This window comes from Tenrec ecaudatus, chromosome 6 (assembly GCF_050624435.1).
Source record: "Tenrec ecaudatus isolate mTenEca1 chromosome 6, mTenEca1.hap1, whole genome shotgun sequence".
Lineage (NCBI taxonomy): Eukaryota > Metazoa > Chordata > Mammalia > Afrosoricida > Tenrecidae > Tenrec > Tenrec ecaudatus.
Genome location: NC_134535.1, coordinates 58,618,901 through 58,638,898, shown reverse-complemented (window position 1 = coordinate 58,638,898; position 19,998 = coordinate 58,618,901). Strand labels below are relative to the sequence as shown.

General features: G+C 35.9%; 1 protein-coding gene across 1 annotated transcript in view; it reads right to left on the bottom strand.

Moving 5' to 3' along the window:
• The window catches only part of ZFC3H1 (zinc finger C3H1-type containing), a 62,392-nt gene that overhangs the window by 40,410 nt on the left and 1,984 nt on the right, over positions 1–19,998 (bottom strand). The window contains exons 2-5 of the mRNA XM_075551273.1: positions 15,369–15,785; positions 5,542–5,606; positions 543–741; positions 114–337 (exon numbers count right to left, since the gene is read on the bottom strand). Coding sequence (XP_075407388.1) covers positions 114–337; positions 543–741; positions 5,542–5,606; positions 15,369–15,785 — 905 coding nt within the window. The remainder of the gene's footprint in view (positions 1–113; positions 338–542; positions 742–5,541; positions 5,607–15,368; positions 15,786–19,998) is intronic.

The window sequence follows — 19,998 nt, the reverse complement described above, 5'->3', positions numbered from 1 at the left end:
CTTTTAAAGTTGGCTGAATTTAGTTAAGACTTTAAGTAAACTTGAATTTGAGTAAAGTTTTGGCTTTATTTTTAACAGTGCTATGTTGGATAAAACTATCCGGCATTCCTTACTTTACTTCTTGATCTCCTCTTCCCACCAACCAATTTCATGAATCGATTATACTGCTCTTCCTGATTTGAGAGATCTCGAATTTTTCTAATTTCTTCTTCTCTTTTCCTTCTCTCTTCTTCCTCAGTTTGTTTCCTCTGGTCCTCCTCTTTCTGTCTTTCTTGTTCCTTTTGTTGTTGTAGTTTCTTCCATGCCTTTGTTTGCTGCTTACGCAAGGCTTGTTTAGCTTTAAATTAAAAAATGCAGAAACCACTGTATTAGAACGTCAGAATTTTTTAGAAGCTAGTTTTAGAAATTATTTTAAGTCATATTTGGTTGTGCTAAATTCTGTTCACAGATTATTCTCCATTTCAGTCCTATAATTTCCCAAACTCAAAATTCGGTATTAAAAACATAAAATTATATTGATAGAGAAAATCAGCAATGATTACCCGTGGTGCTAACTTTTTTGGTCGAATGAGTCTTTGTGCTGCTCTTAACTTTTTGCTGTGCAGTTTTGGTCTTAGTCAACTTCTCTTTGCTTTCTTTCATCACCTGTTGTTCTTTTTGCTGCCATTTTTTACTAGCTGATTGAAGAGCCAAAAGACGAAGCTGTAATTCAGATAACTCCTCTTCATCTTCACCAAGTTTCTTTGAAAGAAAAAAAGCGACAATTTTTAAATTCCATTTTGTGACCTTTAAAACATTTACCAAATTATAAAATTTTTATATAACCAAATTTAATGTTAATTTAAAGGCAAATATTTAATAAGCAAATGGAGATAAAATAAGGAAACTAAATTACTTTATATTCTAAATAACCTAACACTCTAATTCAGTGCCTACAAAAAACAGATCAATTTGTGGAGGATAGATGTATATATGTAAATATGTGTAGGTTTATATATATGCATACATGTACAATGGGAGGGTGGAATGAGGGAAGAACTAACAACTGATCAAGTGGAAGTCTGAAGAAAAAGGAGAAGGATTAGAGACTAGCATGTAATGGCCCTTCCGTACTAGAAAGAGAGTAACATGAAAATAAAAATTAAAAGATGAAATGATCATTTATAAATTATCAAGGGTTCAAGAAGGAGGCAGGGTGGAGGAGGGAGGAAAAAAAACAAGGAGCTCAAGTAGAAAGAAAATGTTTTGAAAATGATGGCAACATATGTACAAATATGCTTGACACAGTGGATGGGATGATCAAAGGAGCTGTAAGAACCGCCCCTAATAAAATTATTTTTTTACAAAAAAGTAAATGTTTAGAAAATAATGATGGCAATACATGTACAAATATGCTTGATAAACTGATGTACATAAGGATTTCTAAGAGCCCCCAATAAAATGATCTTTTAATAAAAATAATCAAAGACCTTAAAATAATTTTTTTTAAAAACCCAAAATTTAAAAGAACCCAAAAGAGCTAAGAAATGAAGACTTAAGTCTAAGAGTTAGACTATCTTAATAAAATATTCTACATATATCTTATTATCATCATTGTTCGTATACAGTCAAAATTACTGACTATGATATATATATATATATATATACACACACATATGAAAGGTAAAGGTAGGGTTGAGTAGTTTTCTACTAAATGTAGTTTCCTATCCACATGATGCACGCTACATCCTTTGCTGTGTATCAATAATGATGCCAACCAACCTGCAATTATTACACGCCACAAGGATAACTGTAATGGAACACTGAAGGAAGATCGGATACGGGAGCAATACTCACCACCTTACAGCAACAACTGTTAATGAAATACTCATGTTCCATAATCTTATGATTTGCTACCTTCTCAAGGAATACAGGAAACAAGTACCTTGAATGTCAAGACTCAAATTTATAAATTTCCTTTTTATGTGTACTTTTCAATCCTTGAAGTTACTGAAGAACATCTATAGAAATAGGCTTAAATTTGAACATTATGCACTCTAAGAGTTATATTTATTTACCTGCATATTTTAAAAGCATAAGACTTTTCTTGGCTAAATAATGAAGCTAAATTAAAAAGGCATGTTAAATGCAGATGTTTGAGAATTGTTTTCAAAATGACATTCCCAATGTTTTTTAGATTTTTTAAATGAAAACATCCTCTAATTTTAGCTAAAATATAACATTTAAAATGTTAATCAGAGGCTCTTACTTGAGGTTTTTGAGTTTTGGTGTGCTGGGAGGATTCCTTAGCATCACCTTCCCTTAAGTTAAATGCAAAAAACTCTACATGGGGGCTTCAAACTGTTCATTCAAAGCGAAACTTTCCTCCACCAACCTCTTGAAGCCATTCTAGGCATATTTTGTGTAGAAGGCACATTTATCTAGTAACTTTTCCTTGCAGGTGAGTGGTGACTACATTTTTCCCTTAAAATTCAATTACTTCTATTTCTCAGCATAAAGAAATAGGTCTCCTACATACTGGTTTCCCCACAATATGAATGACTCTAAATCCCTACTGAACTATCAATACATACTTTTTAATACTTCAGTTTACCCTAACCCAAACACACACACACACACACTGCCACCGAGTCGACTCCAACTCATAGCATCCCAATATACGGTTTCCAATGCTATACATTTTTACAGGAGCAGATAGACTCGTCTTTCTCATGTGGAGCAAATGGTGGGTTTGAACCACCAACCTTATGGTTAACAGTCCAACTCTTACCCCACAGTGCCATCGGGGTTCTCAGTTTACCCAAACCAGAATATAATTACACCTTCTGCTGTTGAGAAATATTTGTATGGAATGAGTTTTAAAATTATCATGACTCCTTCTTAGCTCTAATTCATTTACACATAGCATCGTATCTATAATATCCTATTGTTGGTGCTGAAGCTCTAGCGCTACGCTGTCAAAGATGATTGCTACATATGACAAACTTAAAATTAACAAAATTAACTTTAGTCATACTAACCTCATTTCAAGTGCTTGCTAGTCTCATGTGGCTAATGGCCACCATTACTGAAGACCATAGACTTAGGAAAGTTCCCCCCTTCAGAGAATTATTATTGGCTAGTGCTAATCCAGAGTGTAATAAAGTAAAGAGAACAACACTGTTTCAATAAGACTTAAAAATATTTGCTTTTTGTAACTATTACTTTTTGGTTGAAAATAAGAAACCACTGATTCTGACCTACAATTATAAGCTACTTGATGCACTACTGAAATAACAAAAAGAACGCTGAACTAGGAGTCAGAGAAACCTCATTCAACTTTCTGTTCTGACACTTTAATCATATCTAACTTTAAGCAAATCACGTAACCTTCCCAAATGAATTTTACCTTATTTGTAAAACTTGAATGTCATTTTTATTTCAGATATATTATATATTCAAAGATACATAGGTATATACATACCTATTTTACATATATACATATATTATTGAATTATAGTCCCCAAATTCATTACCATTTTTCCTAAAGTTTCCAGGTTCTTTGAACATTTCTATTTTGACATAAAAACGAATGAAAACCTTAATAGCACAAATCTGTTTATTATGTAAGTTCTCTAATCCAATAAAGAGAAGGCTTGGGCTGTTACGTTCCTGTATCATGTCAGATACAGGTCTTAATCTTTCTGTACTTTTTCTGAATGAAACCTCAAAACAATCCCCAGCTCAAACTTAATCCTAGCCCCAATCTATGAACAAACAGTTCGTATGACATGGCCCTGCGTGATGTTCACCTCTCTCCCGCATTCCATGACGAGAACAAAGAATATATGGGTGCTAGAGCAAAATATGGTCAAGAAACTAGATGGTGCTCAGCTATCACAAAGAATAGGGTCTGAAAAATAAATCAAGGAAATAAAATGTTATCATTGGTAAGACTTCAACCAAAAAAAACCTTCAAAATCAAAACGATTGGGATCTTTTGCATAATTGCTTTGCTCCAATTTCTTTGTTACATATTGTTATTTTTGAAGAAAGAGAACAATAGGGAGAAACGAAAGATTTTCAGATTGATAGACACCCAAAAGGGATATGTAATTTTTTCCCTAGAGTAAATTATCTTAAGCTTTTAAATCACTGCACACCAAATTAGTTCAAAATAAATACAAGTGACAATAACAAAAAAAAAGAATAGGGTCTGGAGTCTTAAAGACCTGACTTCAACAAGCAGCCATCTAAATGAAGTATCACAGAAGTGCACACAGAAGCAGCGGACCAGCCTGTGTGATCCATGAAATCCCCATCTGAAGGTGGGAATGGTCACAGAGCTTAAGTTGGGAACACCTGGTTTGCAGAAGGATATGGATGACAGAATTCACACATAGATTAAGTCCCCAATGAATCCCAAGGGATATGAATAGCCGTGTTATCAGACAGTGAGCATTATAAAATGGATTAGAGCACTGTAAAAGGTTAAAATATATGACTTTATGATTTGATCTCCTTTTGATTTGATCCTTTTGATCCATTTTAAAATTGCTTAGAAGAAACAAGAAGTGAAGGGGAACCACATGGATCAAACCTCTGATGAATCCTCTCTGACCACAGACCAAGGATGTGAATAGCCTTGTATTATGCAGAGCGCACTGGCAAGTTCAAAAGTGCTATTGGTGTAGTGGTTTCCACTTGGGCTGCAATCCACAAGGGCCACAGTTCAAAACCACCAGCCTCACTGAGGGAGAAAGGCTTCGAGCTCCTAAAGCTTTTTACTTCTTACAGTTAGTCTCTAAAACTCACAGGGCCAGTTTTGCCCTGTTCTATAGATTCAGCATTGACTCAAGGGCAGTAATTTTTTGGTTTGTTTAATATTTTGTTTTCTTTTAGTTGGAGGTTTTTCTGTTTTTCTTTGTTGTTCTTGTTAGTTTTTTGGATTTTGAGGTATGTTTTCCTGTATGTGAAACCCAGGATAGGTAAATCTAAGAAGACAGTAAACTGGACTAATGGTTTCTAGGGGATATGGAAGGGGAGGTTGGGGGAAAATGGGGAACTAATACCAGGAAGTACAAGAAAGAAGAAAATGTTCTCAATTTGATTGCAGTGATGATATAACTCTTCTTAATATTGAACTACTGAACTTGTATGTGTGAATTATATACCAATAAAACTATTTAAAAAGAACAAAGACACACAGGTACGCAAAGGCTAAGTAGGTGACATAGGTCACTCGGCTAGTAAGAGAATGAACCAGACTGGACATAAGGTCAGCTCTGTCTATGCTCAGCTGGAACAGAGAAGACAAATCCCCAAACATAATGGGAAGAGATCTCCAAATCAAAATGAAACTTAAAAATATATATATCCTCTAACATTTCCGTTAAAGATTTATAGAATCCAGTGGAAAACGACTATCATTCTACGTTTTCTTATCTTGAAGGCTGTATACCAATAGGGTCACAGCAAAACAGAATTTCCATTTCAAAAAAAGAAAAAAAGTAATGCAAAAATCAGACTTACAGATATTAATACCACAGAACTGTATCTTACCTTTTCAGACAAAATATCTGATGTACTAATTCTTCTCGTTAAATTTTGTTCTTTATCTTCTAATCCTTTAAAATAAAGCAGTCCCTTTAGAAATTCTGAAAACCATATTCAATCTTAAATAAAATTTAAGTCAGTAATAGTCATTAAAGGCAAAATTACACAAAATAGTAATAAGCTGAAATTATACTTTACACATGTCTAAAATAATTACTTCAAAAAGATAACAATTTATAAGTAGCGGACAAGAAGCTTCATTACTAAATACATAATCCACACTGATAAACTTCTCTCCTCTGAAGCTGAAATATATTGAATATTTGGGGTTATATTAGATTTGTAGTCTTATGCATAAATAGTAATAAATATCAACAAATTTAAGTCCATTCACATAAGACATTTTTTTCCAGAATTCTAGCCATGGGCCCACATTCCTGATGGAGTTTATAAAACCCCACATTTATGTATTACCTTACAAATCAAACAATGATGTTCACATGTACTAGGATACCACCAAAAGTTCTGCATTGAAAACCAGTGAATATAGAATCTTTCTTTAGATTAGATAATGTTTAAAAACTAAGAGGCAAATTAAGTCTAAAACTCCAAGGTTGGTGATTTTTCCACACTACATCTGCTACTGTTCCAAATATCCTAATCTGATTGCATAAGTGGGTTTACTGGTAAAAGAATAAACAGCTAATTCAATGACTACAGTAATTACTAATCAAGGCTTTAGAAAAGTAAGCATCCAAATCTGAGAGTGTGTGATTCTGCTTTGATGCTTGTTTCAGAAATGAAAATGTGTTTGAATGTTACTCATGCATCAGGCAACAATCTGAACCACAAATTAATGCTTGCGCATGTACTCTTTCATTCTAAAGAATTAGGAAAGTGCACCAAACTGCACCCGGGTGAACCCAAACATACTTCAAGCAGCGGCCCTCTACCTCAAGTTCACTGGGCGATGAACCATACCCATTCACATGTGACATTACAAACTTACTCTCATTTCAGATAATCCTCCTTCCATTTCTTCACAATAATGTGTAAGCAGAAACTCCTTCCATTTCTACAAGGGGCTTCAAAAAGTTTGTGGAAAGGAATTGAAAGATAGTGCAACCGTTTTTAAGAACTTTCTGAAAACCCCTCATAAGGACACACTTTGTCCTGTAAAAGTGCCAAGTTTATTTATTATAATATGGAGGTGGGGAGAGAGGAAGCGTGACCAATTTCCAGAAAAACTACTTAGACTCTCCCCCGTGCAATTAAAATGCTAGTACTACTGCCCACAATCCAGAAGACAATGTAGGTATCTCAGTTTTTGCACACCACCAGGACTATTCCAGCACCCCATGCCCCAGCAGAGAGACAGGATCTTCCACTCTGGGAAACAATGCTATAAAGGTTTATGGGAGCATTAAGGCTTAATTTTACACCCCAGAGTGGCTAGTAAGTTAGAACCACCAGAATTTGCACTTCTACCAACATCCTTCACAATCACAGACCAGAACCACAATGGAAACCTTTGCCTAGAAAAATCCCCTCACTGCCTCCAAGTCTTTAAATCTCATCTTCCATACTGAGGTCTAAGTTGACTGCCCTATTAATGCTGCAATTTACATCTTCTTCCCCCATCCTTACTTTATTTTCACTTTCTATCAAGTTTTCTTCTAACATAACAATGTGCTTTCATGTCTATGTGATCTGCCTCCCCTTCTGAAATATATGCCCATGAAGGCATGAGTGTCTATTTGTTTATTGATATAGTTAGTTCCAAAAGCCCAGAATAATATGCTCAATTAATTTTGGTTTTATGAATAAATGACATTTGTCCCTTGAATTTTGCAATTAGATCATAGCTAACCCTGTTATGAGTAGTTTGAGTATTGTGACTGAGGCAGAAAATTAAGCTGCATTGGTTTTTTGAGAAAATGGGAAGTGAAGGGACTTCTAAGTATAAATTAGTCTTTCCTTGACACATGTTAAAGAACAGAGGCTGAAGAGGAATAGGTGTTTAAGTTTTTCGACTGGAAGCTCAAATACTGTCGTAATAAAAAGTTTTAAATACACAAAAAGCCCTGATGGTATAGTGGGTTATGTGTTGGGCTGCTACCTACAAGGTCAGTAGTTTGAAACCAACAGGAGAAAGATGAGGTTTCTGCTCCTTAAAAGATTTATCCTCCCCCCCACTATCATGATCCCAATTCTACCTTGCAAATCTGGCTAGACCAGAGGATATACACTGGTACAGATAAGAACTGGAAACACAGGGAATCCAGGGCAGATGACTCCTCCAGAACCAGTGATGAGAGTGGCGATGCCTGGAGGGTGGAGACAATGTAGGATAGAAAGGGGGACTGATTACAGGAATCTACGCATAGCCTCCTCCCTGGGGGAGGGACAGCAGAGAAGAGGGCAGGGGGAGACGTCAGACAGTGTAATATATGACAAAATAATAATCTATGAATGATGAAGGGTTCATGAGGTAGTGGGGAGTGGCGAGGGAGGGGGGTAAATGAGCAGCAGATATTAAGGGCTCAAGTAGAAGGCAGATGTTTTGAGAATGATGATGGCAACAAATGTACATGTGTTCTTGACACAATGGATGTATATATAGATTGTGATAAGAATTGTACGAGCCCCCAATAAATTGATAAACAAAAGTATATTGGATACAGGAATAAAAACATTAAGTTAAAAAAAAAAGATTTACAGCCCTGAAAACCAAAAAGGGCACTTCTACTCTGCACTTTTAAGGTTGCTAGGGGTCCGAATTGACTGGATGGCAGTGAAGAAAAAAAGGGGAGAGAGTGAGAATAGAAGTATGGGTATCCATTTGTCCAGAGCAAAAGAAAATGAAAGAAAACACATTACAGAAGGAATGGACTAACAGGACTGTCTCCATGAACCACTGCCTCCTCTTCATTGAGACCCAAACTATGGTGTCTAGTTCCCACTACTGAACAGGCTCATCAGTAGGGACAAGAGAGATGGATCCTGATAAAAAGAGGAAAAATGTGAAACAGTACTTCAAACTCTTGAAGATGTAATTGATATATTGAAGCTGGAGGAGTCCCTGATACTACAGCATGTTATTATTTGTTAAATTTAAAATTTAAAGTATCCTTTGAAGTCAGCTTTAAACAAAGTAACAAATTAACCCATTAGTGAAAAGTGTTACCCTTGAAAATTGGGTGTGCTCTTTTTAAAAAGTATGCGCACACACAGAACCAAATGGAGACAAAGTCATATTGAGAAACAGAGTCTAAAGCCAGACAGAATAAAACTAAAGAGAAATAATAACCACTACATTTTGAAAACTGTACCCAACCAAAGACACTGATAATTATGTCTAGAAATTACTGAATGGGTACGTCTTGTTGTGTATATTTTCACTTATATATTTAAGTAATTAAGGCACATTAACGTAATTGAGTTAGTGATATCCTCTCACAATAAAAATTAATGTTTGTCTGCACATACACATACAAGCAATGAGTGGAGAAAACGCAGATAAAAATCCCAGAAGAGCAACTCCCTTCCAGAGTCAATTCTGAATCATGGTGAACCTAAAGGACACACAGAACTTTCCATATTTACAGGAGTTGGCGGCTTCCCCTTTTGCTGTAGGAGTTGGGGGTTTTCGAACTGCTGACCTTGTAGTGAGCAGCTCAGTATGCAGCCCACTATGCAACCAGGGCTCCCTAAAGTTTCCAGAGAAGGTGAGAAAACACTGATAAGAATTTATGCTACAAGCCTGGAATAATCGAGATGAAACCAGAAACTGTGTTCTTAACAACTAATTTTTAAAAAGAGGTATACAGAAAAATAATTTAAAAGGTGCAGAAAAATTAAATAAAGCCAAATATCACTAATCAAATGTGAATGAACTTTATGTTCCAGGTAAAAGAAATTGTAAAAGTGGATTAGAAATGAAACCAAACTTTGTTATATACAAGTGACATTAGAGACAAAGGAATATAGATTAAAAGATTTTAAAATCATGTGAGATGTAAAAATAACAAACAGTGTTAGTGACACAAACACAAATAATCATCTGGGGGAAACATTAGAAATAAAGCAAGCAAATATATAATAAGTCAACTTTCCAGCCTCAAAGTATTTAAAATAAACACTGGAAAACACAAAATCACCATAGTATTGGCAGATCTTACCATTTTTCCCTCAGTAATTGATAAGACCAAACAATTCAATTATTATAGACACAAGTGACATAAAAAGCTTAATTTCATAATTGATACATTTTCCAATTACATGCAAAACAATTATAGAATTGATCTCAAACTAGATAATAAACCAAGTATCCATAAAGAATTGTAAAGGGCTTGTATTGTGCAGACTTTGATGATGTGACTGAACAACAGCTAGAAAACCTGCATGCTTGGAAGTTAACAAATATGCTTCCAAATAACCAAAAGATCAAATGTTTACAAGTATTTAAACTTAATAAAAGTTTATAAACCACAATTTGAGATGTAGCTCCGGCACACATTTTATGGCATTACATGCTTTTAGTACAGTGTTCTAACACCAATGGGGAAAAATTGGAGAAGTGGGAGGAAAAAAGGATAAAATGTATAAATGCTACAGAAATATAAAGGTCAGCTCCAATCCCAACTATGTGGACAGTCCCCCTTCCCTCCAGAAGAAATTACCTCAGGGAGAGGGACATGTCTGATCAGAACACACAAGAGCAAAAGAAGGGGGAAGAAGAGAGAGTGGAGCATATCCTCGCCCACCAAGCCTTGACATGGATATCCCTGCTCAGAGCAGCCAGTGCCCAGAGAGGACCATGAGGCAGGCCCCACTACAAGACACAATGTCCCTCACTGATCCATAGCACTATGAAGGACAACACTGAAGACACAGTGCAGGAATTGTGCCCGATCTGACCCCACCACACTAAGCCAAAACACTAAGGGCACGCAACAGAACAGGAAGGAGAGCAGAGGAAGGAAGTCCAGAGGGAATACTAAAAATATATTTTGGGGACAGGGCGTGGCCCCCCATCAGATTTGACCTGAAAACACTCCTAAATGTCATGAAACAGACCTTGAACTATTTACAGGCTTTTTTGGGTCTTTTTTGTTGTTTTCTTTTGTAGCTTTGTTTTGCACTGTCTTGCTTTTTGTGTATATTTTTATGTCTGCAGGTCTATCTAGATTATGTGGGGATAAACAATCTGGAGGAGAAAACAACTGGACCAAGGGTTCCAGGGGCGTGGGGCACATGGGAGAGCAGGAGGCAGGGGGAAAGGAAGTAGGTGTTAACAAACCCAGGGACAAGGGAACAACACGTCATCCAAAATCGATGGCGAGGAGGATGTAGGAGGCCTAGTAGGGCTTGATCAAGGGCAATGGACCCGAGAGGAATCACTGAAACCCATATAAAGGCTGAGCATCACATTGGGACAAGAATAAAAGGAAATAGAGGAAAGAAATGGGAGGTAAAGGGCATTTATAGAGGTCTAAATACAGGCATGTACATATGTAAATATATTTATATATGATGGGGAAATAGATCAATGCACATACATTTACAGGTTTAGCATTAAGGTAACAGATGAATATTGGGCCTCTACTCAGTTACTCCCACAATGCAAGAACACTTTGTTCTATTAAACTGGCATTCCATGATGCTCACCTTCCCAAAACAATCGCTGAAGACAAAGTGGGTGCATAAACAAAGGTGATGAAGAAAGTTGATGGTGCCTGGCTATCAAAAGATATAGTGCCTGGGGTCTTAAAGGCTTGAAGATAAACAAGCAGTCATCTAGCTGAGAAACAACAAAGCCCACATGGGAGAAGTACACCAGCCTGTGTGATCACAAGATGTCAATGGGATCAGGTATCAGTCATCAAAGAACAAAAAATCATGTCACTGTGAAAGATGAGGAGTGCAGATTGTGGACCCAAAGTCCATCTGTAGGCAACTGGACATCCCATTACAGAAGGGTCATGGTGAAGAGACAAGCCAATCAGGATGCAGTATAGAACCGATGAACCATTGAAACATACAACTTTCCTCTAGTTCTTCAATGCTTCTTCCCCCCAACTATCATGATCCCAATTCTATCTTACAAATCTGGCTACACCAGAGGATGTACACTGGTAGAGATAAGAACTGGAAACATGAGGAGCTGATTTCAGGAACCCAAGTAGAAAACAAATGTTCAGAATGATGAGGGCAACGAATATGTAAGTGTGCTTTACACAACTGATGTATGTATGGATTGTGATGAGTTATATGAGTCCAAATAAAATGACTTAGAAAAAACAAAACTGGAAACAGAGGGAATCCAGGACAGATAAACCCCTCAGGACCAATAATGAGAGTAGTGATACCAGGAGGGGAAGGGGAAAGCTGGGTAGAAAGGGGGAACCGATCACAAGGATCTACATATAACCCCCTCCCTGGGAGACAGACAACAGAAAAGTGGGTGAAGGGAGACGTCAGACAGTGTAAGACATGCCAAAATAATAATTTATAAGCTATCAAGGGTTTGTGAGTTGTGGGGAGGGAGGGGAAAAAATGAGGAACTGATACCAAGGGCCCAAGTCAAAAGAGAATGTACAAATGTACAAACATGCTTGACATAATGGTTGTATGTATAGATTCTGATGAGTTGTACGAGCCCCCACTAAAAATTTTTTCAAAAAAATTATTTAAAAAATAAATGTAAAGGTAAGAAAACCTTAAAAATAACATTTTAAACATTCAATAAATTACAGGAAATGAAAATATTACTAAAAATAGAAATAGAACCATGACTAGTTAAAAGTTTAAACCCACCATGAAAAATTATAAGCCAGGAATTATATATAGGTATACATGAATGAGATGGTACACCAAAAAAGCAGAATTGCACTGTGCGAAGCAGAGCTTTCCTAGTCTGCATTTTTCCCACTAAATGAGCATCCAGCAATTCCCTGAGTTAGTGCACCCAGTGTTGTCGCCTGGGAAGGTTCTCTCTGGTGGTCACAGTGAATTTGTTTCAGAAAAGCAGTTTCACTCAAACCTCCTTTTTTGGTGACGGCAGTGAAATTTTGTTTCCTGCTGCAGAAAGTACCACAGAAACTGTTGTGATGTTGAACAAAGCTTACAAGGACAGTGCTATGGGAAAAACTCAGTGGAGAGTGATTTTCCTCCTTTCAAAAAGGTGAAATGTCAACTGAAGACAAAACAACATTCTGGACATGTCAACTTCCCAAACAGATGAAAATGTCAACTCATTTGGAGTTTGTTCCACCAGGTCAGACTGTTACTAAGCTTTCTATTTAAAGGTTCTGAAAAGATTGCTTTAGCAGTGTGTGACTAAACAAGGCCTGATTTGTGGCTGACAGAGGACTGACTGGTCTACCACAACAGTGTACCTGCTCATGCAGGCATCAGTGCGGCAGTCCTAGGCAAACACAAAACAAAACAGCATGCCTCTCTTGCCCCATGCACTTACTCATCACCTGACCTCTCTCTATGCAACTTCTTTTTGTTTCTGTCAATAAAGAGGGAAATGAAGGACAGCAACTAGACAAAGTAGAAAAGGTGAAGAAAAAAACGAGGGAAGTGCCATCAGCCATCCAAACAGATGAGTTTGGAAAACATTTCCAAGATTGGAATCACATATTTGACAAATGTATTAAGTGTCAGGAGAGTAATTTGAAGGTAATAGGTTGCTTTGTAAAACATTTAAATACGTAGCTTTGAAAAAAAATCCAGTTTCTGCAGGGTACCTCTGTGTGTGTGTGTGTGTGTGTGTCATTTTTAGGATTTAAGTTATTAGAAATCTTTACAAGAGCAGATGTCTCACTTTTTCCCGAGGAATGACTGATGGTTTTCAACTGCCAACCTAGAGGTTACTCAAGCAGTGCTGACCAACAGCACTGAAGAAGAAAATATTAGCAAACCTTTATTTCAAACCACCAAAAATTGGAAAAATTTAAATGTCTCTCAACTGGAAAATGGATAAACAAACTGTAAGACAGCAAATTATTGGAAAACTAAAAAGACTAATGCTTCTAAGTTGATTCTGACTCCTGAAGATCCTGCGTAGGTAAGTCAGGAGCAGAACCATGCTCTACATATACCAAAACCAAACTCACTGCCATGCTGACTCACAGTGACCTGGGTGAACAGGGCACAAATGCCTCTGTAGGTTGCTGAGACTTTGAATCTTGACAGGAGTAGAAAACCTATCTTTCTCCCATTAAGATGCTGGTGGTTTCAAACTGGTGACCTTGAGCATTGCGGCCCACCATGTAAGCACTCCATCACCTGGGCTCCTCGCTCCACACGTAAGTGCCTGAGTTTTTTTCAGTATGGCACCAACTATTTCTTCTAAGGCGCCTCTCTGAACTTAAATCACCAAGCTTTCTTTCAGTTGGCAGAGTATGTTAAAGGATTAACCACCTTGGAACTCAATGGGAGGGTGGCCCCAGGTTAGAACATATTTAAGACAAGACCAACTACACCTAATCAACACCTTTTTCTTCTTTCTTCATTTTGATACATCTTACTAATATTAATTCAAGGGTACTTCAAAAGCTTCATGGAAAAATTCTATCACCTTTTAACTCTATTTTCTTTAAACGTTTTGAAGCCCCCTCACACAACAATTATACTGTACACACAATTGGCAGACATTACAACTCGACTGCATTGTTAAGGCATCGACAAACAAGAACTGGATTTATAAAAGTCAATAACTGAAGAAAAAAATAGCTATCTGACTCTGTCAGAACCTACTTACTAGGTAGTCAACAGAACAGTACCCTGTTAAGTTACCGCCACGGCCAATTTAAAATATTATACCACCAGCGCTTCTTACAATAGAACACTATTCTAAAATAAAGAAGAAACTGATAAACCTAACATTAATGAATCTCAGATGCACTGTACTAAAAGATGGAAGGGTAAACCCACAGCTGCTAACCAACCCTGCAGCTTCCAGTCCACCCCTGAAGTGCCATAAAAGAAAACCCTGGTGATTTTCTTTAGAAAAATCAGCCAAGGTCATCCTAAGGGTGAGGTTTCATGGGGTTACCATGAGTGAGAATCAACTCAGTTAACATGTTCCATGAATCCCATTTATATGGCATTGTGGAAAAGTCTAGGCTATAGAGATGGGAAGCAAATTAGTGATTGCCACGTGGACTGAGGATTGAGGTTTACTAAAAAGGGCCTGCACTTGTCAAAATTTACAAAAGTGAACACTAAAAAAGGGTGCAATTTGCCAGTACATGATATCTTAATGAAAAAGGTTAAGCCAAATCTATGACAGATCATGAACTTTTACATTTATCCTAAGCATACACGAAGGGTATAACCTTATAAAAGTTAATGGAAAATATAGCAATCCAATACATCAACAAATTAAAGAATCAGATGCTTAACTCAATGAAGAAAAATAATTTTTGTAAACTTGGAATATCCATTCATGTTGAAATCTCAAGCAAAACAATCAAGTAACAGCAATATCTTGATAAAGGATAGAGCAAAAAACTTAAACGATCATGTTGCATACCAAATTTTAAAACAGTTTTTAGAGAACTTTAGGTGCCTACTATTTTCACTTTTGCTCTGCCCTGTATTATACATCCTGACCAGTAAGAACACCAGAAAATAAGGGAAAAAGTTTTTCAATGTCTGTTTAAAAAATGAATTTATAGATAAATGATTAAAATTATTTCAATCAAGTATATTATCAAACCATTAGTTATCATGTTTACTAATTATTTACTCATTAAACTATTTACTAGTTTACTAATTAATCACTATTAATTTATAACTAAAATACTTAATTCCATTACCTTGACTAGATTCAGTAGTGTCAGATTTCAAGGAAAGTGGTTTTGTTCCATCTTTAACTTTTTTCAACCGGTTCTTATCTCCTGGTAAAGTCAATTTTTGCCTGAGTGGTTTCAATTCGAATGCCTGAAAAGTTTTTATCTGTGTTTTCTCCTCAGGAGCTACTTCTTTACTTGAGTCTTTTGTAATACTGACATTATCAGTGCTTGTTTGGTCCTGAATGTTCAGTGTTTTAGAGTCTTCCTGTGCATTTTCTTCTTTGCTACTCAAAGCTAATTTTTCATCCTTATTGATACATTCAAGCTCCAACTGTATTTGCTTGTATTTCAAAAGTAAATCTTCAAAAGTTTCTTCACCACAATTTTCACTTTTTGATGAATAACTCTGTTTTCTTGATGGAGATCTTCCAAAACTTTTGGCTTAACAGAGTATTAAGGAAACCAGTTTCCCCCAAATTTTCATAATAAAAGCTAACAAAAAAACATAATCTAGCTATTGGTGATTATGCTCCCTTTCTGTTCATGCAAGAAAGATAAATTGAAAATTTTAAATTACTAAATTCCATGTAATATATGTTATTAATAACTATGTGTCCATATTTAAAATGTAACAAGTATTGGTATTAATCATTCACATATAAAATCACTAGACTCAGTAATTACCCACAGCATTCACTTTTTTTCTGTAGGTGTCAGGAAAGTCCCCAACCAACTACCTGTTAAAGAGTACCTTCTGAGAGAAAAGGGGAGACACGGAACAGTCTGCCAAAGATGTGGAAAATTCACACAGCATATAATGAGGAAACTCTTCTTCTTAGTTTCATCACACATCTCAAAAAAGAAATACCAATAATACAAAATGAACACTGAAAATTGTTTAATTTATGAATAAGAAAATGTTTCTTTGAAATTAAATACATTAGCCTAAAACTCAAGTAAGCTATATAGCGAAGTATAAAAACTTTGAATCATATTCCAAATATATTTTCTAAATTATTTATCCCTAAGGACTATAATTAATTTAAAGAGCTTTATCTTTATTTTCTTCTTCAACACAATGATACATAAAATTTCCTCCTGCCTTTGGGATGGCTACTTAGTTCCAAACTATTAACTTTCACCCCTAGCTACTGATATATACAGATACATGAAAGAACTGTTACACTTAATTTCTCCAGCCTGGAAATTGATGAGAGAGGAAAAAAAAAAAACCAGAAAATGTATCTATTTGGTTTAACACAATGTATCACTTATTGATCATTCTGAACTGGTTATATTTATGGTTCTACCATAACTACTACCTTGCAGGACAAGCAATGAGCAAAGAATTTTAGACTTCCCTGATGATAAATTCAATAATGAGAATCACAGAAAGTTAGTCATCCTAACAATATACTTCCAAACTGTTCCATAAACCTTCAATGTTCTTAGTTGAGACAAATTGCTCAAATATTAGTTTCTCCATACCCTTTCTATTTCCGCTGTAACCATTAGTCTACGAAGAGTGACAAGTTACTATAAAAAGCACTATGTTCTGAAAATGAATATGATCCTTCAAAGTATTTTCAAAATATAATTATGTATCTGTTTTCTAAAATATTAGTTTACTTGGCCACTCTGCAGTATTTCTTCTTGAAGGCTTTCCATAACTATTGTTTTTCTCTATTGATGTATTTGTTTCAGTCATCATGACACCTGGCTCTTTCCTTACAGCTTCTGAAGTAATGGTGTTTTCTAGTGAGGTCAAGGAGCCCTGGTGGTACTGTAACCACAGAGTTAGCAGCTCAAACTCACCAGCTGCCCCACCAAAGAACGATTGGGCTGTTTTTATAGAGCAGCGGTTCTCAACCTGTGGGTCCCAACCCTTCTGGGGATCGAATGACCCTCTCACAGGGGTCACCGGATTCAGAATCGTGGCAAAATTACGGTTATGAAGTAGCAATGAAAATAATGTTATGGCTGGGGTCACTACAACATGAAAGGGTCGCGGCATGAGGAAGGTTGAGCACGGCTGCTCTAGAGTTACAGTGTGTGAAATCCTATACAACAGTTCTACCCCATCCTATAGGATCGCAAGACGTATTCAACTGGATGGAAATTGGTCGGGTAGCTAGCAAACCTAGCGTTTTTCCTCTTTACTGAGTGGTTTCAGCTACTAAAGAGAGCAGTTTGGGCTCATGATAGACAGTTGGGGTTTTCTATATTCAGTGTACTGCTACCAGAGTAATCATTCTAGAATAGGATACAACTCAGATCACTTCCCTAATTTAAATCTCATTAATAATAATAGAATCCAAATCCTTTGCATGGCATATATACAATAACAGCTTCATGATCTGAAAACTACGTATATACCTTTCTGGTCTTTTTCCATGATCATTAAAACTTATGCACAGCTGTGTCTAGTTTTCTTGGTTCTTCAACCCCAAATTCAAATATCATCTCCTTTGTGAAGCAGAGACAGTTACTTGTCTCCAACATTTATGTTTTCTTGGTCCACAACTGTCTGTAATTATCTGCATATATATCTAACTTTTCAAGAGCCCACTAAAGGTAATTTCTACAGACAGCAACATAAATAAAAAATAACATAAAAATTAACTAAGAAACTGTAAAATAGGGAAACACAACTGAGCCAATGCTTAGTTTCCTTCATAGCACAGATATTGTCTTACAAATTTAAAAATTCTAGAACAGTCTTGAACAACCCAAGCTATTTAACTATTTGCTAAAGGAAATTATTTTCTACTCTGTCTATGTTGGATAGTTAAATCAACACTTTAAAAGTTTAGTTTTACATTAGTCAAGCTCAAATTTCTCATTGAAGCCTGGTTTAAAAACAATCAAATTCCTCCACTCAACCTTTTCCATCACAGCTGAGAATGGAATGCCTTCACTGATGAGACATTGGACTGATGTTGGCTTCATTTAAGAACTGAAGCAGTAGTTATCCAAGGAAGATAAATGCTTAGAGTTTACTTGCAGTTTTTCTTAATGACACCTTGGCAGTCTACACCGTAGAACACACCATTAAAAAAAAAACTACAAGAATGAAATCAGAAAAAAAAGAATGAAGAATTACAACATAATCTAGCTTATTCAACATGTTCAAAACTATCTAGCATACCTTATTATATACAAAAAATTATGCCCTCCCCACAAAAAACCCACCTCATTTAAGTTACTTCACTTCTAAATTCTGACTCAGTGACCCTACAGGACAGAGTAGAACTGCCCCACAGGATTTCCAAGGTTGTAATCTACAGACGCAGAATGTCACACCATTCTTCCATAGAATGTTAAAATTACCGACCTTTTGGTTAGCAGCCAAGAACTTAATCAGTATAATACCAAGGCTTCTTATTTTACTTCTAGATTCCGGATTATATAGGTGAGCAAACAGAATTCAATACTTTATTACTTAAAATTCCTTCACCCTTCAAAATAGTACTTCATTTAAATCATATTTGCACTGTGACCATAATATCAATTTTGTTTTACATTTTTAAAAATACAGAGGTATTGAAGCTTATTTCTAGCATCTCGAAGTGATGTGAAATAACACAAAACTCATTGCTTGTATTATTTGCACCCAAATGTCATTATGGTCGTACAATAGAAATATGAATGAAACTAAGTACAATCTTGCTATCAAAAGAATTTGAACCTTACTACAAGTTTTGTCACTTTATAATTTACAAGAGAAACTAGAAATTGTGCTTTCTTTCTCTAATTTTTACAAAAGAACACTACCTGTAGGATGGATTAGTGATACTTCACTAGGAAAACAATGAGCAAGGAATCAAAATAAGCTTCATCTTTAGAGTGCAAACCTGCAAAAAGAAAAAGAGCAAGATTGTCATTTCTGACAAGGTAATACAAAAATCATTATGTTCTAAATAGATGCATGATCCTTTTAAAATTTCAGAGTTTTTTTAATTTGCGTATTTTCACTAAGTTAACGTTACCTAATTCTCCCAACATTATTATAAATTACCCTAATTTTTTAAAAGAGTGAAAAATTGAAATCCAACAGCTTAGGCCAAAATCAAAGAGCAGACCATTTATTTTCCCATACGTTTTCCTATCTGGCTTTTAGCAAAACCATAAAAGTTTAACAATTAATGGAGGCCCATGTTGTAATGGAATCAACATAGTTGGCAAACAGAAAAGGGACATGCACACGTGTACTCAGCACCTCCTTATCTAATAGATGTTAAAGTTTCCAACTCCCAAAGTACTTCTTGTACACCCAATTTGAACTTTTTTTACACTAAGCTTTAAATATTTTCGTCAGTTTGTCTGTACTTAGATTCAGGTGCCTGGTGGCGCTGTCAAATAAGGAAGAGTTGGCTGGTTTTAAGTTCAAACAAGCAGTTAGTTACAAGGGAGAAAGAAGCTGTCTTTGCTCCAGTAAAGATTCAGTCTGGAAAGGTCAGAAAGAGTCAGAATACACTTGTGGCAGTGAGTGTGGTATTTAAATTTACCGTTAAGTGACAAAGTCAAAATTATTTGGGCAGAGGTTTCCCAACTTTACTCAAATAAGATCCTTTATCTTTTAAAAAGTTAAATACCTCATGGTTTGTTTGTTTTTTCAGAAACACACCTGAAACATACCTAATCCATCTTTTGA